Here is a 23,399-nt window from a genome sequence, read left to right as displayed (position 1 = left end):
ATTCATAATACACAGTTTAAAATTCTAAGAGCTGTTTTATAAAATATTTTCACATGTATCCCTATTTAATGATTTCCCCTAACCTATAATAAATGATTTTACTATCATAAATTATTTACTTAAGTAGATTTTGAAAATAAGAGAAAAATATATATACAGACAACTAACTTCCTCGGTCTCTTATGATTTTTATTTTATTTTGTAATAAATCATCCGGTGTCTGAAGCTATACATTATCCGGACAAGGCTTTAAGGTCCTGGAACATTCCATTGTGAGTGTAACGCCATAAAATAGGAATGGGAAATGTTAATTACTCCAAAGAGTTGAAACCTAAGGTTTTCGTGGCTCATATTGAATTCTTCTGCATGGCTTCACTTCCTTGCCCATCCCATGCAAGCACCTATTTCAAAGTCAACCATGCACGACTTGCTTTTAACTCGTACAGATATCACGCCCTTGCATTTCACTGAATAAAAGTTAATAGGAACATATTATTTATAATTTATAAATCATATTTTATATTAATCGGAATGGCAATTAAATTTGAGATACATTTCATTTTGACCAAACCAAAAAAGAAAAAAAAAAACATGACGGAGGGTCCAAAGTTCTCGGTGAATGGGGGTGACGTCATCATTAGCCCACAATATGAGTGTTAAGGAGTACTGGGCTATCATTGGGCCGTAAGTCGGATTCGGATCCTCGTTTTTTAGCCTCGGTCTCAAATATTTATCTAAACCGTTAGATTAAACTGACGGCCCAGATTCTTTCCGCCGGGAAATTTGGACAGACGCTCATACGATTGCAGTACTAGGCTTCCTCTTCGTGGACTGAGAATCATTCCGTGGGGTGATTTGTTTCTGATTTTCAAGTTTCAAACATCACAGGCATTGTAAAGGAAATAAAATCAGAAGGTGATTTGTTGTTCTGGTTTTTTCGGTTTCCTTCACAATCAAAGTAAAAAATTCCCTTTTATTTTACTCCAAAAGGTACTAGCATCAACATCACTGGAAACTGTAAGTGGCAAGCATGATCAGAAATATTCAGAATCATCTCTGGTAAGTCTCGGGAAAGATTTCATAAATCTTAATGAGTTCCTATGCTTGGCCAATGTCGAAAAGTACGGCAGAAGCTGCTGGGATTGAATCGGGCTTTGAACACATCAATCAGATTTTTAGAGGCAGTAACTGCATATTCGAAAGCTTACAAAGACTCGTACTATTTCGTGGATCTCTTGCAGCTCTGTAAAAACACGGCCGGCATAAAAAATGTGCATGCCCAGATTATTATCGGAGGTTGTGGACAAAATCAATTTATTGCAACTAAGGTAATTGGAAAGTACGCTGAGCTCAGTTCTTCTTCCAACCTGGAAAGCGCAAGGAAGGTGTTTGACAAATTGTTTAAAAGAGATGTATTTTGTTGGAATGTGATCATCAAGAGTTATGCGAATGTGGGTCCTTTTGTTGAAGCCTTGAACATGTATGATGAAATGCGCTCAAATGGCATAACTCCGAACCGTTACACATACCCTTTTGTGCTGAAGGCTTGTGGCGCAGAGGAAGCTCATAAAAAGGGGCAAGTGATCCATGGCCATGTCGTGAAATTTGGGTTGGACTTTGATTTGTATGTAGGAAACGCTCTCGTGACGTTTTATGCCAAGTGTAAGGACGTTGACATCTCTAGAAGAGTATTTGATGGGATTCTTCAAAAAGACATAGTTAGTTGGAATTCCATGATTTCTGGATATACCACAAATGGATATATGGATGAAGCAATCCAGATCTTCGATGCCCTGTTGAGGAATGATGTCACAGGTGCTCCTGATAATGCCACTTTTGTAACTGTTCTTCCAGCGCTTGCTCGGGCTGCAGATATCCAAGCAGGATTCTGGATTCATTCTTACATTGTAAAGTCAGGAATGAAACTTGATGCGGCTTTATGCAGTGGTCTTATATCCTTATATTCAAACTGTGGCTATATCAACATTGCAAGAGCCATCTTCGACCGAATCTCTGACTCCGAGAGAAATATTTTTGTATGGAATGCCATAATTAGATGCTATGGGATGCATGGCTTTGCACAGGAGGCACTCAGTATGTTCAAGCAACTAGTTGAAGCTGGCATACGCCCAGATGGGGTTATATTTTTGTGTTTGCTATCTGCTTGTAGTCATGCAGGTATGCTAGCAGAAGGTTGGGACATGTTTGAAACCATGGAAGCTTATGGAGTTCAGAAAAGTGGAGCACACTATGCTTGTGCAGTGGATCTCTTGGGAAGAGCTGGCCATCTAGATAAAGCTATGGAACTTATTAACTCTCTGCCTATTCAACCAGATAAAAATGTGTATGGTGCCTTGTTGGGTGCTTGTAGAATACACAAGAACATAGAACTGGCTGAATTAGCTGCTGAGAAGCTATTTGTGTTGGATCCTGATAATGCAGGGCGTTATGTAATTCTGGCACAGATGTATGAAGATGCAGGTCGGTGGAAGGATGCAGCAAGAGTGAGGACATTAATCAGAGAGAGAGAAATTAAGAAGCCAATTGGGTATAGCTCCATCGAGCTAGAATCGGGTTATAAAAAATTTGGAGTCAACGATGAGACACACCCTTTTACTTCTGAGATCTTTGAGACTTTGACGAGCTTGGATAGGATTATGGCGCAAGTAAGTATTCATTGATCCACTCAGCTATCCTACTCCTCAATCTGGAAGTTATACGCCATTGTCACTATTTTTAACTACCCATCTGCCAGGAAAGCATCGTGTTGTCTATTTTCTCCTCCAGACTCGATGCAACGGGGAAAACAAAAAAATACATGTTTACACTTGAACAATGACTTTGTTTTTTTTTCCCATGATTTTTTTACTCTAGGTGAGACTGATCAAACCAAAGTTATGTCATTTTATATTTATATTTTTCGTATATCTTGAACGGTAATAGACATTTTCAATGCCACTAAACTTAAATCAACCTGAAGAGAACAGTGCATGGCATACATTTCCCCATCTCATGGGCTAACAAATATTAGATTGACACTCGGACACGGAGACGCATTGTGGGTCACTTGTATGATTGAAATGCCTATGGTCTTAAAAGAGAATAATGAATAAAATATATTTCTCTGGTAAATTCAGAAGACAATACAAATAAACGTAACAAATTTTCTAGGCATCACTTGTCCGTATGGGAACCATCTTGTTCCTCTATAAAATAAAGCACATACAACTGCAAATAACCCGTCATTTATCCCAACAGTGTTCAATTACAGATTGACGATGGATCCCTTTTATATATGCTTGTTTCTTATTGTGCAACATCCTAAGTTGCCATTGTAGATGAAGTAGAGACAGGAAAAAGATCAAAGACAGTACAAGACATGTACTTCCGGAGATAATGAGATCGCGAGAGAGCGGTCATCACAACGTCCAGGAAAAGAAAAGCGGCGAACTGATCGAAATGGAAGTTGCTCTTTTATTGAAAAGCATATATACAAACATGCTGGAGCCAAAACAAGCTTCATGGGGCAGAGTGGTGGTGAAGGATGAGAGAATGAGTACGCAAGTTGCAAAGGAGGAAAGTGGAGGACTCAGTCAGCATTTTCAAGAACAAAAACAAGAATGAAGATATGTTTCGCAGAAGAGACATGACTGAGCAAAGGTTATTCTCAGTCCTTGAGAAATCCTACTTCTTCTATCAGGGACCGGATGTCCACACTGCTGCTGCCTTCGCTTGCCTCAACAATGTTGGGGCTGTCCAGTGCAATGACATCTGAAAGAGGATAGCTTCTATTGTCATGGAGTTGGCTGATTGCACTGCTACCCACTCCCTTCAGTATAACACTTTTATGTTGACCACCAAGCAATCCTTCATAATCAGTTTCACCACATTCTCCCACAAACACCACCATCTTTGACAGTTCAAAACCCCATCGAACATAGAGGTACCTAGATGAGAAGCTCATAGTCAAGCAGATTGCAAAATAAAATTTATGCATAATATTATCATGTGTAATAGTCGATAGAGGGATATCATGTTAGGAAAAAAGGAAAATAGTTCCTAGATTCCAGATGCTTAATTTAAATACCATCAAGGAAACCAGGTTCTTGCACCTTATACTATCAATCTATCAAAGATGAATTAGTAGAGTTAGGATTGCTTTCATGAGAGGAATATATACTGGCAGAGACAGTGGAAGACAATTCCATAAAAGCTTTATTTGATAGATGCGTAGTCTTATCCCAGGGTGTGAGACGGCAATGCTGTAACTGTCCATTGTGCACCCTCTTATCCAACCAAAAAGAGAAAGAGACACAGTACAAATGTATTTATTTATTTTAAACGGCGAAAAAAGTTAATTTACAACATTTGTCAAAGTAGAATGTATTTATTTATTTAGAACGGCGAAAAAAGTTAATTTACCAACATCTGTAAAAGTGCATCGGCAATGAAGATTAAACAATACCTGAGGGCCTGGGAACGAGATGCCACTACTGGAATTACATTCATTCTTGTCCCATTTTGACAATAAATAACATGACAGCGTAGAGCCTGGATTCTCAGAAGCTTCGTAGTTCCTTCACAGGGGGAACCTGCAAAATAAGAATGAGTAAAATTTTAAAGAATAGTCCGTCAAAAAATATTTTCTAAGAGGACCTATGATAAAAGGGGAACCTGCACGGAATGTCTAGAAAATTTTCTAAAATATATATTTTTGAATATGAGACACTTAACATATAAATTCATTCAGAACCTTAAGGCTAAGAATGATATTTTTCACACAAATCATGTATAACTAGAAAGACAAGTTACCTTTTCTGGCTTTGCAACTTGAAAGCATAACAGTAGTCAGTAGAGAGCCGTTCAGAAGGAGTCACAATTTGCTCCTCAATATCATCCTTCTTATCAGTGATTGACGCTGCCCAACGTACCAAAGTCTTCCTCAGCCCTTCCCCACCCCAACGGTATTCAATATGTGAGTGATAATACAAGTCAACCACAAAGGCACGATCTTCAGAAGTGAGGGAGGGATAGTAAAGATCACTGCCACTATTGCAAATATAAGCATCAAAATCATTAGGGCTCAAGCCACTCGAGACCAGGAATGAGTGTATCTCAGATATTGTTAAGGATGTTGACAAAATGAACCCAACAGAGCCTTCAGCCCTCTCCTTTTCTGCAGACTCAAAAATCACTTTAATGGTTTCAAGAAGACCTTCAGTAGTATCACAGTCAACTGCAATGACAAACAGATGTTTTCTCCTCCTCAGTGGTGGAAATTTACTAGCATTTGTATTTTGATCAGATTTGCGTGTCTCCTTGGAGATGCCCTTTGACCATGAAAACACAGCATTCTCTAATTTAGTTTTTCTGTCAGCTGCATTTCCTTCAGACTCCAAGGTATCATTTCCACCACCCCCACTCCTCTCTCCATCCAGTGAAAACTTCAGGTTTAGAGATAAATCGTGAATATCCCTCAAGGAATCACCTGGTGATTCTGATTCTGAACTTTCAGCTCCATCATCATTTCGCAGCCATTGTGGATACCTTGGTTTACAGGTGGCTATTTTAGACAGGTAAGTCTTGCAATGCTCAGGCCATGAAAATAGATGAATATTCTTCAACCCATGCTGTCTACATTTTGCCCACAATTGCTTGTTGCTAACAAGCTTCAAAAGAGCATCTGAAATAGAGTGCTGATCATGGGGATCCACAAGTAGACCATTGTCAAGTACCTGTATTAATGACCCAGCAGTCACGGAAGTTTCCCAAAGCTTTTCTAACTAATACTTAAACTACCAATGAATCAGCATACCCGATGAATATCAACAGGACCTCCATTTTTCGTTGCAACAATTGGCAAACCATGAGCAGCTGCCTGTTCAACAAGATATATATTAATTACTTAATTACTTAATCAAAAAATCACGTGATAAGAAATAAATAAGTTTCAAGTTTCAGAAAGCCACCTCAATTAACGTAAGACCAAATGGCTCAATAAAAGCTGGATTGATAAAAACACCCTGCATAACAAAACAAGAATAAAATGCAAAACGAAAAAAAGCTTACATGAGAAAGAGAGAAATGTGCATAGACTGACATTCAGATTGATTGGCACACATGTTCCTTACTTAAGTCACACGTTCCAAATAGAAAACAACACAAAAATGCTTGTCATGTAGGAAGATTGAAAGTAACAAAGGTGTTCTATGTGCATAATAGATTATTGACATCTTCACTTTCAGAAACGTCAATAATTTCAAACCACAATATGATGATACAAAAGAAACTAGCATGTCAAACGGATTAGTCCTCACAAAAGGGAGTGAACCGGAAGAGGCAAATATTTACTGGACAAACAGATTGCATTCATACACAGTGTCTCATAAAGACCAACGAGGTGGAGTTACCTTTGTCTTTGCAGCTAGACGATATATGTCAGGGACTTCAGATTGTTTGTGATGTTTGGGATATGCCACTTGCCCATACAAATCATACTTGTCAATCAGCTTAAGTACTGAGAGAAGAACAGAGGCATTTGTGCTTGACATTTCATCAATTCCATCTCTGTTACCCATAATTAATGTCTGAAAAATTAGAAAAGCAAAAAAAGGAAAACGGGGGGAAAAGATCAGAAAGGCAACCCAACTCAGCTGAACAGAAATGAAGAAATTACACTGGGACATATGTAGAGTGATTATTCATACCAGATTTGCTAGCTCTCGTAGGGGACGGCACTCTCCAAATGCTTTCACCAAAGTTGTGATGTTCTTTTTGGGGTCAGGTCTAGCAAGGGCAAGGATCATTGGCTTGCGGGGGTTGGTAAAGAACCGCATTATCTGGATAGAAAATTTAAGTTACAATAAATTTACATTTACGTTGCATCTAGAAATAACACATTATAACCTCAGAAGTCAGACAAATCATGTAAATTAGAATTTTTGGACAGGCTAATTGTCCTAGAAGTACCAATAGAGACATCTAAAACATATTTCAAACCTCAGACCAAATAGGCGGATCCTGGGGAGCAGGATGATCCAAATTCCCATCTGGTTCACCTTCAATATCACCATCTGGCGGAATTATGTGATGGAACTCCATACCAGGAGGAATTATCTGCGTGAAGCCCCACAATTATGAATATCTAATTTTACAAGATGCAAAACCAGAAATGAATTAACAACAATCCCATCGACCATCTGCAACAAGATGCTTTTTTAATAGAAGCTATTGCTTCTATTACAACGGTTTTCCAAATGTAATTTAGGTCACAAGAACATCCAGATTCAATGTCCAAATTTGTATGCGATGAAATAAACTAATATATTCTTCTAGATAAGCCAGAAACAAGGCCAAAACAGATGAAAATAGAAGAGCCACAGCGCCCAAGCCCAACAGAGATTTTACCCGTACATTACCATATCCTTTACAAATTGAGGAGCAAGAAATTTTATTTTAAGAGCCAAATTAGAAAGAAAGGTGCAGAAGTACAAGTAAACCAAATTATTAGCATATCATAACAAATGAGAAAAGAGACACAAGAAATTAGGCCAAATAAACTTACCATATCTGAATGCAGAGGCAAGCAAACTGCAAATATGAAATCTAACTCTAGAGAGCTCAAAACTGTAAGTCAAAATCATGGCAGCCCAATTCTGTCTTAAACAAAGGTAAAATAAAGTGTTTTCAATAAACTTGAATTATGACTCCAAGAGAAACCCCATTGGCTAAACACAAGGCATTCCATCTTGGAGGTCAAAGACTCGAATCCCATTCGGAAAGAATGTGAGACCAAAACTTGTGCAGCGTCCAATGAATAGAAATAGAAAACCATTTAATTATGATCCAATACTTACCGCCATACGAGGCATGAATCTACCATAACAACTCACATTACGCCTAATCCTTGCTCGTATCTTGCGCTCCAATACTGGATCAAAGCCATCATACAAACGCCATTGTTGTTCTATTTCCTGTCTAGTGCTTGTTATGACTATTTCAGAACCATCAAGGGCTAATTCCTCAGCTTCTATTCGACGCATAATCTTGTATGTTGTTTATTTCATCTCTTGACAGTCGACCTTGCTTCAGAAGCTGTTCCAACTTATCCCTACCAAGTGAGTGGCCAGTGAAAAGCATTGGAACATTTAAAGCACCAGATAGAAGAGCAGCAGAGTCCCCAGCATCAGCATAATGTCCATGAATGGCAACAGGCCAAACAGCATGCCCACCACCAATTTGCTCCCCAAGAGCTTTTGACATCTGTATAATGTGGCCAAGAGCACCATCAACAAATTCAGAAATATAAGGCCAAAGATGTTCTTTTGGAATATATTTATCCCTTGGACCAAAGGGTATACGAATTATATAAGCACCACTGCTCTCTCCCCCGTCATCTGTTAAATCATCTTGGTTTCTTGGAGTCAACATTTCTATTGGCTCCCCATAACTCCAATCTACATCTGGTGATGATACTTGTCTAGTTAGCAAATCAACTCTATAAACTCCTGGCATTGAGCCCAAGGCCCTTGCAAGTTCCACAACATACTTAACCTGTTTAGCAGAGATAAAAGCAAACAGATTTTAGATTCCCACTTGACCATGTAGATATCAACATATAGTAGAGTGGAGTAGCATAATTTTATAAAGAAACCAGATTATTTTACATTACCAAAAAAAAAAAAGTAAAATACAAAAAGCACAAGTATTACCTGACCGCCAGTATCAGAATCCCGTCCCAGCTCCATATTCTCACCTCTTATTAGACCGTGAATGCTGCAAATATACTAGCTGTTAGACTAATAAATGATCAAATCAAGTATGCCAAAAAAAAAAGGGACCATGCACTTTAAATCGCTAATATGTAATGCTTATTAGAATAATTATGAGCAAAAATATTTCTATTCAAGGCCCCTTCAAAAATCAAGAAGCTCTGAAGTGCAGTCCGTGCCTTATGAGTACAATATAGAGTTTCTTCCCCTTTTGACTGTTAGCCCACGTCTCCATAGCATCAGCAGAACTGATTCTAGGAAGTCTTCCTCTCGCACTATCGCCATGAGCTGAAACATCACTCACTGAATCTCCTTTTTCTCCCTCCGATAAGTCCTCGGACATATCAGCAGTTGCTTCTCTGCGGCCTCTTTCACGTTCAAGATGGCGTTTATTTAATCTTTGGGCTTCCTCATTCTCAAGCTATAAAAAGAGAGGATATCTTATTAACAATGAGACAGAGATACAAGACCTCGAGGTGATGTTGTTCTCTCCTCGCACGCATGCTTAATTTCACATAAACAATACAAACTTCCGAAATTGATATTCTGTATAAGTTGATGTAACACTCAAGGATGAGAAGAATCCAGAAAATGATATAGTCCATCCGAAAGAAGGAAAAAAGGGGAAACCATATTCCCCAAAACCAACAGACCACTTTACACTGCAATCCAAAACATCAGCCTGAAGATCAGAAGCTGAAGAGCCCATTATTTGAAACAGATCTACTAAGGAAGAAAGAGGCTCAGAAGTTAAATTGCTATTTTACTCAATGAACAAGTAGGCAAACTGAACCGATTTTTTTATCCTAACGCCAATAATCCCCAATCACCATGCAAAAATCAGATACAGCAAGCAGGTTGAATTCACGTCCGAGTCACTAAATCAATGAATAACATAGAATTACAAATGAGCATCACAGTGAAACAACATCAATAGGACCTGCTTCTTTTGCCGAGCCAAGTTCCAAATCCTCCAACACATATTCTCCAATCTAGTATTCCTCTCCTGGGGACTCCTCGTTGCAGAGGCCTGCCACATCAAATGACCATGCAGTAAATTCCATAAACACAGAGCAAACTGTCAAATAAGAAAAATGAAGAAATCAGAATGAGAAGGAGGAAGTGGTAGAGCAGTACCCGAACCCAAGAGCGGTAGAGATCGGTCTCATCGAAACCAGAGATGACCTCGGCAATGAAGTAGCGAGTGGGACTGAACCTCCCTCTCTCTCTGAGAAGCAAGGAGGATTTTGCATCATCGAGACCCGGTCCGACATCCAGTATCGCCTCCAAGTAGCTGTTTATCCAGTCGTTTCCCGCCATATCCTCCTCCTCCTCCTCCTCCTCCTCCTCTGCAATTACTTGCAGGAAGAGAAACTTATGGTGAAGGCTCGGACACTGCAATTATGGACTGTCTTGCTGAAAATGTCCAGAGAGAGTCTAGATTGCGATTGAAGAAGAAGAACCTTCGACAAAAAAAAAAAAAGACCCACCCAAAAAAGGAATATTCCGCGAGAAACGTCTGGAAAGGAATGGACTGACGCAAAGCGCGATATTTGCGGGGCCCGTGCCTCTTAACGATTTATGTTAATTTTTATTTTAAATTTTAATTTAATCATAATCGATCTTTTTTTAAAAAAAGCATTTTTCTTATTTTTTGGATGTATTTTTAAAGTGAACACAAGTTTGATAGCTTCTGTAGCGGTAAAAGCTGAGAACTCTTTCCCCTTTTTTTTCGATTTCTTTTTATCCCTTTGCTTTGGACTTTGGTTATGAAAGTGTGAATGAAAATTCTCAAGTCCTAACACAACAAATAAGCACAGGAGCAAAGCTGGCAATTGGCTATCTGGTCACGATGCTTCGTCAGGCCGCTCAATAATTGCATATTATTGTTAATTATTAATTATTAATTATTAATATTAAGATTGATCATGTGGTATAGTATTAGTAATTACTAATTACCAATATTTTAGTTTTATTTAAAATGTACTAGTACTATTGAAATAAAGTTTTTTATTTTTAAATTGAAAGTAATTAATAATTAAAAACTTTATGACATTTATAGAAGAAGACATTAAATAGAAAATTATTAATCTACATAGTTGTCTGCATCCAGGGTGGAAGCAAGATTTAACTATAAGAGGCGAAAATTAAAAACCATTTACATAATAAAAAAATTTATATAATCAAAAAATTTGAAGTGAGTTAAATTTTGGAGACTCAACAAAATTAAGGCATGATTATAGGTTCAATGAGCACTTATAAATATATTTAAATATTATCTATCAACAACGTCCTCATATTAAAACAAGTTATAATTACATGACTTTATGAATTATAAATCAAATCTTTATCAATTAAATTAATTTTTGTTAATTATATATTTAAATTACAAAGATTTTTTTATTGAGGAGTCAAAAATATAACTTCAAATTTTTTGCCGCGGTGGCCCAGAGCTCCTCCCTCTCCCTCCACCCCTGTCTCCATCCGCAAGGTGTTAAAAGTGCACATTATTTTTCCTACTTGACGTGTACCAAAAACTTTTTTTCCCCAAAATGATTGCTTTTAAGACATTATTTACGTAGAAAATTAGTGCTTTTTTTTTTTCGAAAGCAACGAATTAAAATAGTAAACAATAATTCAAAAATAAGACCGAATTAAATGGTCAAACTATCAATCAATTAGATTAACAGCTTGATCAAGTTAAAAAAATCATTTGAAAAATTAGATTAGATTGAGTCGCTTTAAACTGATGGTTGTATTAGGAACCAAAATCAAGCTAAGAATTGGATCAAGCTTTTAAAAACTGGACTGTTAAAAAAAAATTCTTTTTTTATTTTTATCTTTTTTATAAAATTATTAATTTTTTTAATTATTTGATATTATGTTATATCATGTAACTTATTAAATCATAACAAATTTAAAATTTTATTTTATTTTTAAGTTGAATAACAATTTTATATTAATTTCTTATATTTAAACTATTATACAAATATATAATTTTTTTAATTTAATTATTACGTTATGAGTTTAAATATTGATCTAACCAATTCAATCATGCGAACCTAAAACTGTTGACCTTTTAATCCGATTATGAAGTAAATCATTTTTCAAGTCACCTGCTAACGTTGATAGTTTGATAACAATTTATGTTTCTTATACGATGCACGAGATCATAGCCCATGGCCATTGGTAAAAAATAAATAAACTGTGGAGAATGGAGTTATAAATGGATTAGCATGTTTATTAACCAAGGGTAGAGTTTCGAACTTAAAATAGTTACATTTAAATTTGATTCTGATCCGGATTTTATTTTCAAAACTAGAAAATTCCCGTTTATGCGTGAAATTAATGAGAAATTCACTTATTTCTTGTTTCTTTTTCTTTTATGTCTGGGCATTATATGGATATGGATCTTTGCAAAAAGTTCTTGCTTACTATAATAATAATAAAATAAAAAAAGTACACATACTGCATGCAACATACAACCTTTTTTTAAATAGGGTTACAATACTCTGGCCAACAAAAAAAAAAGATAGGGTTACAATACATTTTAAATTTTATTTTTTTTTTTCCTTTATTAAGATATTTTCTTCATTTCTCTATCAAACTTCCCCCATCTTCTATATACTTTTGGCTAAAATACACAAAATTTTCTTAAACATTAGTTTCTTCATTCAAAAATATAGAGCATTTTTTAAAAAATTAAATATTCAAAAATGTAAAACATCTTCAATCTTGTATATACTTTATATTTATTATAGGTATTTAATAAGGATAAATATGAAATGATGAGGTTAGCTTAAAAGTAAATAAATATTTTACTAAAGGGTGAGATTCTTTTAAAAATACCTTACATTTTTTAACGGAGGGAGTAAAACTATACAAATAACTTCCTTAACCTTTCAAACTTAATAATAACCCTCCTTGAACTTTTAAATTTATGCAAATAACTCATACCCATTAATTATATACCTCTTTAAATTTTTTTTGTACATTTAAGCCTCAACTTTTTGATTGATATGTAGATAACCTCCAAACTTTAAATTATGTATAGATAATTAATATATAAAATTAATCATATATAGTTATCTACATAAATATAAGAGTTGAGGGGATTTATTGTAAAGCTTTAAAGGTTAAAAAGGTTATGTGTACGTGATTCAAAATTTAGGAGAAATGTATAATTTAGCTTATATTTTTAACCTTAAAAGTTTTGGATTGCATAAAATATGGTTACAATAAAGACATTGAAATAATGGAATAAACCGTTGTATTTGCTGCTTGCGGGATCTTTTCTATAATAAGAATATATGTATTAAAACATGAAATTTAGATACCTTAATATAATATAGAATAATTGGAGAATGAAAGACTTATACATACATACATACATACATATACATATATATATATGTATATATAATTCTTTTTATCATTCCTTATAATTTTTTAGATCGATTAATGATAAAATTAACAATTATTTAATATTGTTCAGTTTTTTTAACACGCAAAGGGGCAACATCATGCCATATCCTTGACTTGAGGGTCCGTGACATGTCTGGAAAAAGTTGAGAAACAAATAAATACTTTCACTCTAAAATCTATAATAAACTTATAAAGTCACATATACTATTTACAAATATAAATAATATTACTTGTTTTTCACAATCCATATAAAAAAAGGCAAAGGTTCATTTTTGTTCTTAAAATTTTTTCAAAGGAGAATCCAGCATTCTAACAATTTTTTTAGTAGCATTGTTGTCCCTACCCTATTTTATTTGAAGCACTATGTTACCCCTGGCGTTAAATTGACTAGTTGGAGTAAAATCTGATCGGAAATGCTGATGTGAAAGTAGTTTGACCTTTTAACTAAAATAAGAGAGGCTGAAAAGTAATTTCCCTAATGAATTGTCGTGGGAGGGAAAGGGAAACTCTTTAACTCTATTTCATTAACCATGTACGAAGATGAAAGCTATCTAAAGTGATTAAACTGAGATTGATTATAAGAACTTGAGACTAAAGATGAGACAACTCCAGTCAATCAAGAATGAAGCTATCTGAAGTGATTAAAGTAAGATTGATCAGAAGATCTTGAGATTGAAGATGAGACAACTCGAGTCAATCAAGAACAAAGGTAAAGACATCGATTTGTCGGCTAGCTATAAGTAAGAATCTTCGGTCTAAAGCTTTAAATTTAATTGTGAAATCGCACAATAGCCCTTGCTTAGATTTTTGTTTTTAAACAAAATAAGTGACGTTTATGACAAATCAGATGGGTCAAATGAGGACATGAAAGAGTTTAGTGATGATGATGTTGAAGATTGTGAAAGGAAAGATGACGGTAAGGGTGAGTCTAATGGCGATGATGACGTGCCATTTATTGTCCAGATACGTGAGGCTATGGAAAATGCTAAGGATATTTGGCTTTATCATTACTGATGATTATTTGGTATACTTGGCAACAAGGAGGGAAAAACAGGGGAGGGTAGTATAGAGAAAATTGTTGACATCAATGGGTCTAAGGTTGAGAAGGATTCAGGGGATGTAAAACATGATTTAGGAAAAGGCAAAGAAGTAATTGTTGAGATAAAAGAGGATGACCCAATAGATGTAGAGGAGTTTAACCTAGACTCATTTTATGTGGATGCCTATACTGAGTATGAGAAGTTCTATGAAGTTGATAACAATACTGTTACTGGATATGATAATAGTGCGAATGATGGTAAAGAAGGAAGTAAGAGTGAGGATAAAGTAAAAGTGGAGAAGCAAGCAGTGATGACTCTAACTTTAATGAGACATTAGGACAAGATAAAAGAAGTGGCAGAGATAGTGAGGACTTTAAAGAGGAAAATATTAGGCCAACAATGAATGATTGGCCTATCTATGAGGTTAGAAGGCCCATAGACTCAAGTAGGCTCTTTTTTATGTCAGGAATGACATTTAGAGACAGAGATAAGGCAAAAAAGGCCCTTACTACTTATGCCATAAATGAAGGTGTGAAGTTGCAACTGATAAAGAGTGCGCTACATAAGATTTGGGTTAAGTATAAAGTGGGCTGTCCTTTTCTATTTTATGTAGCAAATGATGGGTGTAATCCAGGTCTAAAAGTCAAGACCCTTTATTTACAACACAGATACCTTAGGGTTTTTTAAGAATCCTAGGGTATTTGCAAAATGGATTGCTAGCCATTTCAAAGACAAGGTGCAAGAAAGGCTGCAATATAAGGTTTTTGATATTAAGAAGGACTTGAAACAAGACTTGAAGTTGAGTATCAACATATTCAAATTAATAGTGATTGGGCCTATCCTATCTAATTAGTAAGTATTTGTAGAGCCTTTTGTCGTGCTTTTTTCTTAAGTTCTTGTACCAAAAGTAAGGAATTTCTTTCTTGTTGGTAGCAAGTTTAGTTCCTCATTAATGTAAGTAAAAAATTTAGATATCTTCAAATTTGTAAAAAGGCAAAGAGGATGATCATGACAGACATGGAAGGCAGCTATATAGATGAATATGTAAAACTTGAGGCTTATTGCAATGAATTAAGAGCTTCAAACCTTAGGTCCGATGTAAGGTTGGAACTAAGCAAAGAAGAACTGGATAGAGGTAATAAGGTGTTTAGTTTGCATGTATTTTTACTTCAATACATGTAAGGTATGACTCTTGTATCATAAATATTTTTTTCTATTATCAGTTTGGGGCTTTTGTTCTGGATCTTAATTATGCACAATATGTGTTAAGTTGGATGGAAAGCTAGATATAGGCCGTTTATAGGCTTAGATGGGACTTTTTTTGAAAGGAAAATTCAAGGGCGTCATGCTTACTGCTTGCAGCCTGGATGCAGATGACTCTCTATTCCCTATAACTTTTGGCTTAACTTGCAAAAAGAATACTAGAAACTGGAGGTGGCTCTTGCAATGGATACAAAAGTCACTTGAGCTTGGGGATGAGTCAACTATGACTCTAATATTTGACATGCAAAAGGTAACCTAATTTAGTTCTTACAAAACTTCTTCATATGTGCTTGAAGCAGTTTTGAAGAACAATTCAAGGATAATTTGAAGGTTGTTGGGTGTTTAGGGTAGGAGGCAACAGAGGCTTTAGCATCCTATCCTTCTCAAACATGGGCAAAAGCTTCCTTTATTGACAAATTGTAAAGGTTGGGTGGTAGATAATAATGTTAGCGAAAGTTTGAATGCATGGATAGACGAATTTAGATACTTACCTATTATTAGTATGTAGGATGGGATAAGATTGAAGATGATGACCAAGTCAGCAAAAAGTGACAGGGTAATTGCAACACGGATTGGAGATTATAGTCCTAAGGCCATTGAGTTATTCCAAGAAAATATAGGTTTGACTATAGGATGTAAGATCTTTTTTTAATAGCGACAAGGGTTATAAGGTGAATAAAGGTTGGGATAGGCACATAATATACCTTAACACTAAACTATGTACATATAGAGTATGGGATTTAATTAGAATCCCATGCCACCATGCAATATGTGCCATGACATATACATTGCAAGCTATAAGACTAAGTTACAACCTATTAGGGGAAAGCAATTTTGGAATATTCAGAGGTACACACCAATAGCACTACCTCTAATAGAGAAAATGCCTGGAAGACTCAATTAAAAAAAGAAACAGAACTGAAGAAACAAGAAGAAGAAGGAAAAAATATCATGCAATCCAATGGGGTGAAACCAACATCACAAAGAGTTCTATTTCATTTAACATCCAATAGCCCATTCCAAAAAAAATAAGCAGGAGAGGAGAAGCACAAAAATGTCGTGCCTGTCATAAATTTGGTCATAATAAGAGCACTTGCAAGAAGATATAATTGTATCAATATAATTGTCTTTTAAATGGTTTGTTAACTACAACATGATGTACCATTAACTATAAGAGATTTATTGTAGGTACTTCCCTATACTAAGAAAACTAAAACAAGAGGTCAAAAGAAGGTTGAGACAGCCCCTGTGACTAATCTAGTAACTCCACCTACAACTACACAAGTGACTCAACTCTAAATGACTCAACAGAGCCAAGTCACTGAAGCCGTTGCAACCTCACCCTCTATGATTGCTCCACCTATGACTACACAAGTCTAAACTTTAAATGTAAACCTACCCCTATATGTAAATACTCAGCTAACTTACAGTCTTAGAAATATGTTAATAAATAGGCCAAGGATTGAGATGGGCTTTAGAGTTAGGGGGATTTATAAACTAGATGAACAATATATGATGTCAAATTTTTTCTTTTGTTTATAGTGATTTTTTACTTAAGTGCTATTAATTGCTAATTTAGATTATTGTACATTTATGTTTTATTTGTGTGGCCTGATTGCAATTCTAAGGTTGTCATTAACCAAGGGACTGCATCAAAATATATGGTTGACAATGCAGATGTTGAAACTAGATTTTCCATCACAATTGAAAAGTAGTTCAGGAAGCAGAAATTATAGAGAGACTCCATAACAAGTATATCGAGGAAAATACCTTTCAACAGGGATGAATTGAATGTCAAACAACTTTCAAACTTCTTTTCAAAGCATCTAGTCTCAAGTGGGCAAACATGATAGCGTCACAAAGTCACCCCTTGAGTCACTTAAACATAAAGGGATTGGGATGTAGAAATTGAAGACAAGGCAAGGGGAAATTTAGATTAGGTTCTTGAGGACTCTCGTACTTATAGCGACTTTTGATATGGTTTTATATAAATGACTTGTTATTAAACTTAGTTATGGCTACTTTAGTTAGTTATGGTCACTTTTGTGTTTTTGAGTCTGATTAGGCCAAGTATGGTTATTTGTAATAGGCTCAAATAATATACTTTTGAATTAGTAATTAATGAATCAACTAGCTTCATTTAAAGTGTATGTTGCATAATACACATTCATTTAAGATAACATGGTAAACAGGGTTTCAAATTAAATTCATTACTTAACAAACATGAACAAGGGGTTTGAAATTTCAATAAAATAATTAGGGGTTACATACTTTTCACACACTAGTCATGAAATTTTACATAATGCAAAGAAAATCCATGAGCATATCAATGCTGTCATTGCAATCTTCAACTTTATTTGTAGGTGGTTCACTTCCATATTGTCCCTCCTTTTTTTTTGCTTTCAACTTTTTCAATTGTTTATGGATAGAGCCAGGAAAACAGGTTGAATCCACGGGCTAGCCTATTTAACCCACAAAATTTGACAGTTAAGTTGAATAAATTGACCTATTTTTTTGAAACAGGTCAGGCTAGCCTACCTGTAAAATTGGCAAGCTAGCCTACAGGCTAAACGAGTCGACTCGCAAGCTAGCATATTTTTTTTAAAAATATTTTTTTATCACATTAATTTTTTATAAATTTATAATAATAATAATATTTCTCAAATATATAATTTATGACTCTCAAATATGTTTTTTTCATTTGAAATATTATGTATATTTTTTTTACAATTTGCAAATAAAATTTTTGTTATAGTTTGTAAATTGATGATTTATTAATTTTTATAAAAATATTTTGAATATATATTATTTATTAATCTCATACATCTATTTATTGAAATCATAAATATGAATCCATTAAAAAAATAATATGGGTTTATATTTAAATTTTTTTTCTTAGTGAGAAAGATAACACATTTAGATGAGAAGATGATTAATAATAAAAATCTAGCAAAATGAATTTGCTTGGTTGAACTCTATGTTTATTTTATTTATTTACAAGTTCTTTAATTGTTAATTTGCCTTAAAATGTGAAATAAATATATATTTATATTATATAAATTTTAAATTGTTAAAAAAATTCTAGTAAATTTTTGTGGGCCAGCCCGTTAGAAAATGAGTTGCGTTAGATTTTCTAGCTCATTTTATCTGGTGGGCTAGCTCAACCCAATTTATAAAAATGCCAACCTACATAAGTTGGCCTATAACCCATTTGCCCAATGCTATTCATGGACGCCACCAATCTCCACCTTATAACCAACAATATCTGTTTCTTCCTCTCAATGTTGCATTCTCTTCTTCTAACATTTCAGGATGACTCGATAGGTCATTAATGACTTCCCTCGATCTTTGCCCAATGTTATCATCATGCCATGAGAAGAAGCCATAAACCCCTTCCTATCACAACATACAATTCACAGCAAAGTCCAATTGATACCAAATTTAAACAACTCGGATGCATTTACACTCACCTGTTAATAGTAGCGAGACCCATAAAACCTTTGCCGTAGATTTCCCACCGTCCATGACATCAACCTTGGAGCCATTGTGCTACAATGAGACAACCTTCACTCACCATCATTTTCAACATCACCCCTTCTTAGCCTCAAAAAAGTTATCCTCCTTCGACTATTTCCTGGCAATGATGAAGAAGAACTTGCCATGGAGTTTGCTCTTAAAGCCATAACCCTTCCGCACCTTTAACCTCGTCGAAGTTGTCTTTTTTTTTCCCCGAGTGACCTCATCAAACTTATTGAATTGAAATAAGTAATGTAGTAATTTCCTAAATACTCCATCTCATCAATTGTCATCCACCTATTCAAGATGAGCCCCACAACTATTGGTTTAACAGACGTTTGCCTTTATTTGATGCCAGGTAACGGGTGCTCTAAATAAAATAAGGTAAGAATGAAAATGCTATGATAAAAATATTAAGGCGTTAGATGCTTTTTTAAAAAAATATTAAAGGCAGGAATGAACCTTTATTCTAAAACAATTGCGTCTAGTTTTTACTTTTTATGCATCAAAATCGAAGTGGGAAGTTGGTAAAAGGAAAAAAGAAAATCAAAGTGGAAAAAATCAGATAATCCTTCGCTGACCGCAAAAAGGGAGAGAGGAGGGGCCGGGGGGAGATAATCCTTGGCCTGTTTGCGCCTGATATTCTCCCATCATTGATTATTAAATTAAATAATAAGAGCAATGAGATATCCTTGGGTTGTGCGAACAGGCAGTAGTCGACATCGAAGTAATGCGTTATAAAACAAAAATACACTGTTTCATTATCCTCCCATCCTTCTCACACGAGAAAAACTAATTTATCAGTCAAAAAAATATAATTAAAAATTAATTAATTTTTCCGACAATTACAATTAGTCAGGAACTTAGAATCTATAATCGATGAATATATAAATACATCGATTGATAATGCAAGTTTCTTTTCAAAAAAATTTTTTATTTAACTTATTTTTTGTTACTTTCCCTATTTAAAATGTAAAAAAATTTTAATTGAATCTTACTTTTTAATAAAGTAGTCACCTATTTTCAAACCAACCTCATCTATTTATATTTACTTTTATTAAATACTCTACAATAAATATAAAGTCATTCTAATAAGGATATTTTTTTAAAAAAAAGGCAATAATTATATTTTGAAAAGACTGAAATTTTTTTATATTTTTTAACATTCAACTCCTCAAAAAATATCTTATATTTTTAAATAGAAAGAGTACTTATTAGTATCTTTTTATTAAAGGTAATTTTAAAATAAAACAAGCCCTAATAATTTCATCTGCACAAGAAACTTGTAAATACATTGTGATTACAATTTTTCATTTTAATAACAATATAAGATGAATATTATAATAGATAAATCAAGGAATTAGTTTTTTCCATTATAAATAAGATTAAAGTGACGCTCCTTAAATTTCTTATAAAAATATTTAGAGTGGATACTATTTAAAAGGAAAGCATGACAATATTAAAAATTAAGTCAATTCGTTTGATTGAACTAATAAATTATTAAATTTATATTTTAATTTGTTTAATAAAATATTTTATGTACGTTCAATTTAATTATAATTTAATTGCAATATCAGTCATTGCCTTTTTAACTAATATTTTAACAGCTTCAATAATTGCTTCGGCATCTTGTGATGGATGTGGAGAATTGAGAGGATTAGAAATGAGGGGGAGAAACGTGGCTTCTTTGGATTGGACAACTTTTCGATGCATACCAAGGAAGAGTCCATGTGGGTCCTTTCGCGCTAGAATGATCCATTGATCCCCACCGCTCACCATTTTAGATGCCACTTTCTATTAATTAATTACAATCATATATATTATCGCTTTCTTCTTCTTCTTCTTCCATTAATTGAAAAGAGGTCAAAGTAGTCCATGGGAGATATTAAACCTGCCACCATCCCTGTACAAAAATATCACTTCACCACTCGGGCAATCCACCAAGTGCATATATATTATTTCTTTCAAACCAAACTAGTTGCTTTGTTATTATGTTTGTTTAACAACAAAAATAATTTTATTAGAAATTAATCGATGGCATCTCATTTGGCATTTCCGTCCATTTAGGTTTATTCATAGCCACACACCCTATATTATTAAAGAAATTTTTAAGCAAACCAGGTGCACCACATCATGTGTGGTTTATCCAATGAAAACATAACATTTTGATTGTATTAAATATAAATTAATTTTGATATTAATGATAGTAAAGAGATAAAAAGCAATAAATTAACTTTACATTCTCTTATAAAAATAAAATCAGTTAAAAAAATATCACACGAGGTTCTATTTGGATAGCTTGAAGTATTAATTGAATAGACTATAAATGACATAGTATATTTAGTTTACTTAAATAATTTCTTATATTATTGACAGTTAAAATTATCACACTCCATAGAAGATTTCAACCATAGTTTTTTTTTGCGTGACATACTAGATTTAATTTAATAAGATAAAAACTTTGTAAATATTGGTGACGATGATGAGAAGTGCTTATCCACAACACTTACTCTCTATTCTCAAAATAGTTACTTACTCATGATTTCAATGAAGCAATTGTTTTTTGTGAAACAATCATCAAAGTCGAAGAATTTATTTGAAAAATTAAATGATCATTTTTAATTATGATTTCAGACGAGCCAGTAATTGTGTAGATTGGTTTACATGGCATGCTTTTAGCGATAGTCTGTATATTAAGATTTTAGATGAACTGTCCTTAAAATATAGAAGCTTTTTGAATACTGACTTGATTTAATTATTGTCTTTTGCATAATTTTTGTCATGGCCTACCCTGCCTCATTCAAAAAACAATTACTTATATTTTTATTTGCAAAAAATTATGCTCTAGCCTCCACTTCACATTTTATTCCTCCAAACCCAAATATAATGAAAAATATAATTATTGATATCAAATTCTTGAATTGACTCTTCAATTTTATCATTTTTACGTTTATATCTTATAAAATTATATCAACTAACTTACTCATAAACTTAAATTATATGCAAATTTAGTTAAACTCATGAGTTGACTCTATGAGTTTACCATTATAATTTAAACTCAGTTAAACTCGTGAGTTAACTTATGAGTTTATCATTTTTATATTTTTTGTTTACAAAATTATGTCAATTTACTTATAAACTTGGACTATATACAACCTCGATTAAACTCACTAAACTTGTAAATTTTTTACCAAATTGAGCTAGTTAAGTATATATTGTGTAGGAATACAAAAAATAAAACTCAACAAATAATTTAATTACTTCCTCTATTGATGTGTAATTATTATGTTTTTTAAAAAAGTACTCCTATTGATAGTGATTTTATATTTATTGTAGGATATTTAATATTTATAAATATAAAAAAATAGGGTTAGTTAAAAAGTAGGTAACTACTTTATTAAAGGATAAGATTCGATTAAAAATGTCTTATATTTTTAAAGAGAAAAAGTAATTATTTTATTTAAATTAAAATAGTCATATATATTTATAACACTTAAACTTTAATAAATAAAAAATTTACAAAGTGAAAATTATAATTGTTTATTTCATCACATAAAAAAGGTAAGAAGGGTGGCTTTTGTCCAATACATATGAAAAATCAGGGAGACATGCAGCATACTTCATTCATTTATAATAGGGTGATGACTTGCAGTTGCCAGTGCATTTATTTGCGTGGCAGTGATGGTTATATCCTTGCAAGTGGTTTACGGTACAAATTAGAGAGTCGACTTCTTTCTTTTAAAAGAAGCTTCCTTTGCCTTTTTTTTAAGGCAAAAAAAATTTAAACAGTTTAAATTTAATTTAAATAATTTAAATTTAATAATTTTTTTTATTTATATTTTTAAATTATAAAATATATAAAAATTATAAATTTTTTTAATAAATATACCTATTAATCTGACTGCTCAGATTTAATATAGAGGATCTAAATTTAATATAAAAAATTTAAATTAACCTTTTAGATATATTTTGAACATAACAGTGAATTTATTAAAAAATTTTAATATTAATTTTAGACCATCTATATTAAATCTAGATTATCAGATTAATAAATATATTTATTAAATTTTTTTTACAATTTTTATATATTTTTTATTTTAAAAATATAAATATAAATAAAAAATAAAAATATTAAATCCAATCCGTTCATATTAAATTTGAATGATTTAGATCAAGCATCTTCCTTAAAGGAGAGACAAAGGAGGCTTCTCTCAAAGGAAAGAAGCCGAGTCCAAAAATTAGTTAGTTTAAATGATGAATACTTTTTTTTTGGTAATAAATAAAAGGAAATAACTGTAGTTTAAACAATGGCTATAATGGATAACTACATTTTGGTTCACCAAAATCTTTAATGTTAAAAAAGTTCACAGATACTTAAACAAAT

At 33.4% G+C, this 23,399-nt stretch overlaps 2 protein-coding genes across 2 annotated transcripts; one reads left to right on the top strand and one right to left on the bottom strand.

Moving 5' to 3' along the window:
• The first annotated feature begins 766 nt into the window (after positions 1-766).
• Positions 767-2,973, top strand: LOC129319840 (pentatricopeptide repeat-containing protein CRR2, chloroplastic-like). Its single transcript, XM_054964920.1, has one exon. The coding sequence runs from the start codon at positions 1,101-1,103 to the stop codon at positions 2,679-2,681; it is 1,581 nt and encodes a 526-aa protein (XP_054820895.1). The 5' UTR covers positions 767-1,100; the 3' UTR covers positions 2,682-2,973.
• Positions 2,974-3,092: 119 nt separating this feature from the next.
• On the bottom strand, positions 3,093-10,237 carry LOC129319841 (probable sucrose-phosphate synthase). Its single transcript, XM_054964921.1, is given in 15 exon segments — positions 3,093-3,947; positions 4,466-4,571; positions 4,574-4,592; positions 4,806-5,735; positions 5,816-5,878; positions 5,970-6,023; positions 6,411-6,587; positions 6,708-6,839; positions 7,000-7,116; positions 7,857-8,055; positions 8,057-8,553; positions 8,712-8,775; positions 8,951-9,192; positions 9,712-9,801; positions 9,909-10,237. Coding segments are annotated over 15 exon segments (3,153 nt in total). The 5' UTR covers positions 10,092-10,237; the 3' UTR covers positions 3,093-3,667.
• Positions 10,238-23,399: the final 13,162 nt, after the last annotated feature.

The sequence above is a fragment of the Prosopis cineraria genome, unplaced genomic scaffold (assembly GCF_029017545.1).
Source record: "Prosopis cineraria cultivar Desert tree isolate PC_DT_omini unplaced genomic scaffold, ASM2901754v1 PC9, whole genome shotgun sequence".
Lineage (NCBI taxonomy): Eukaryota > Viridiplantae > Streptophyta > Magnoliopsida > Fabales > Fabaceae > Prosopis > Prosopis cineraria.
Note: the sequence above shows the minus strand (reverse complement) of the source record. Positions and strands in the feature narration are given on the sequence as shown.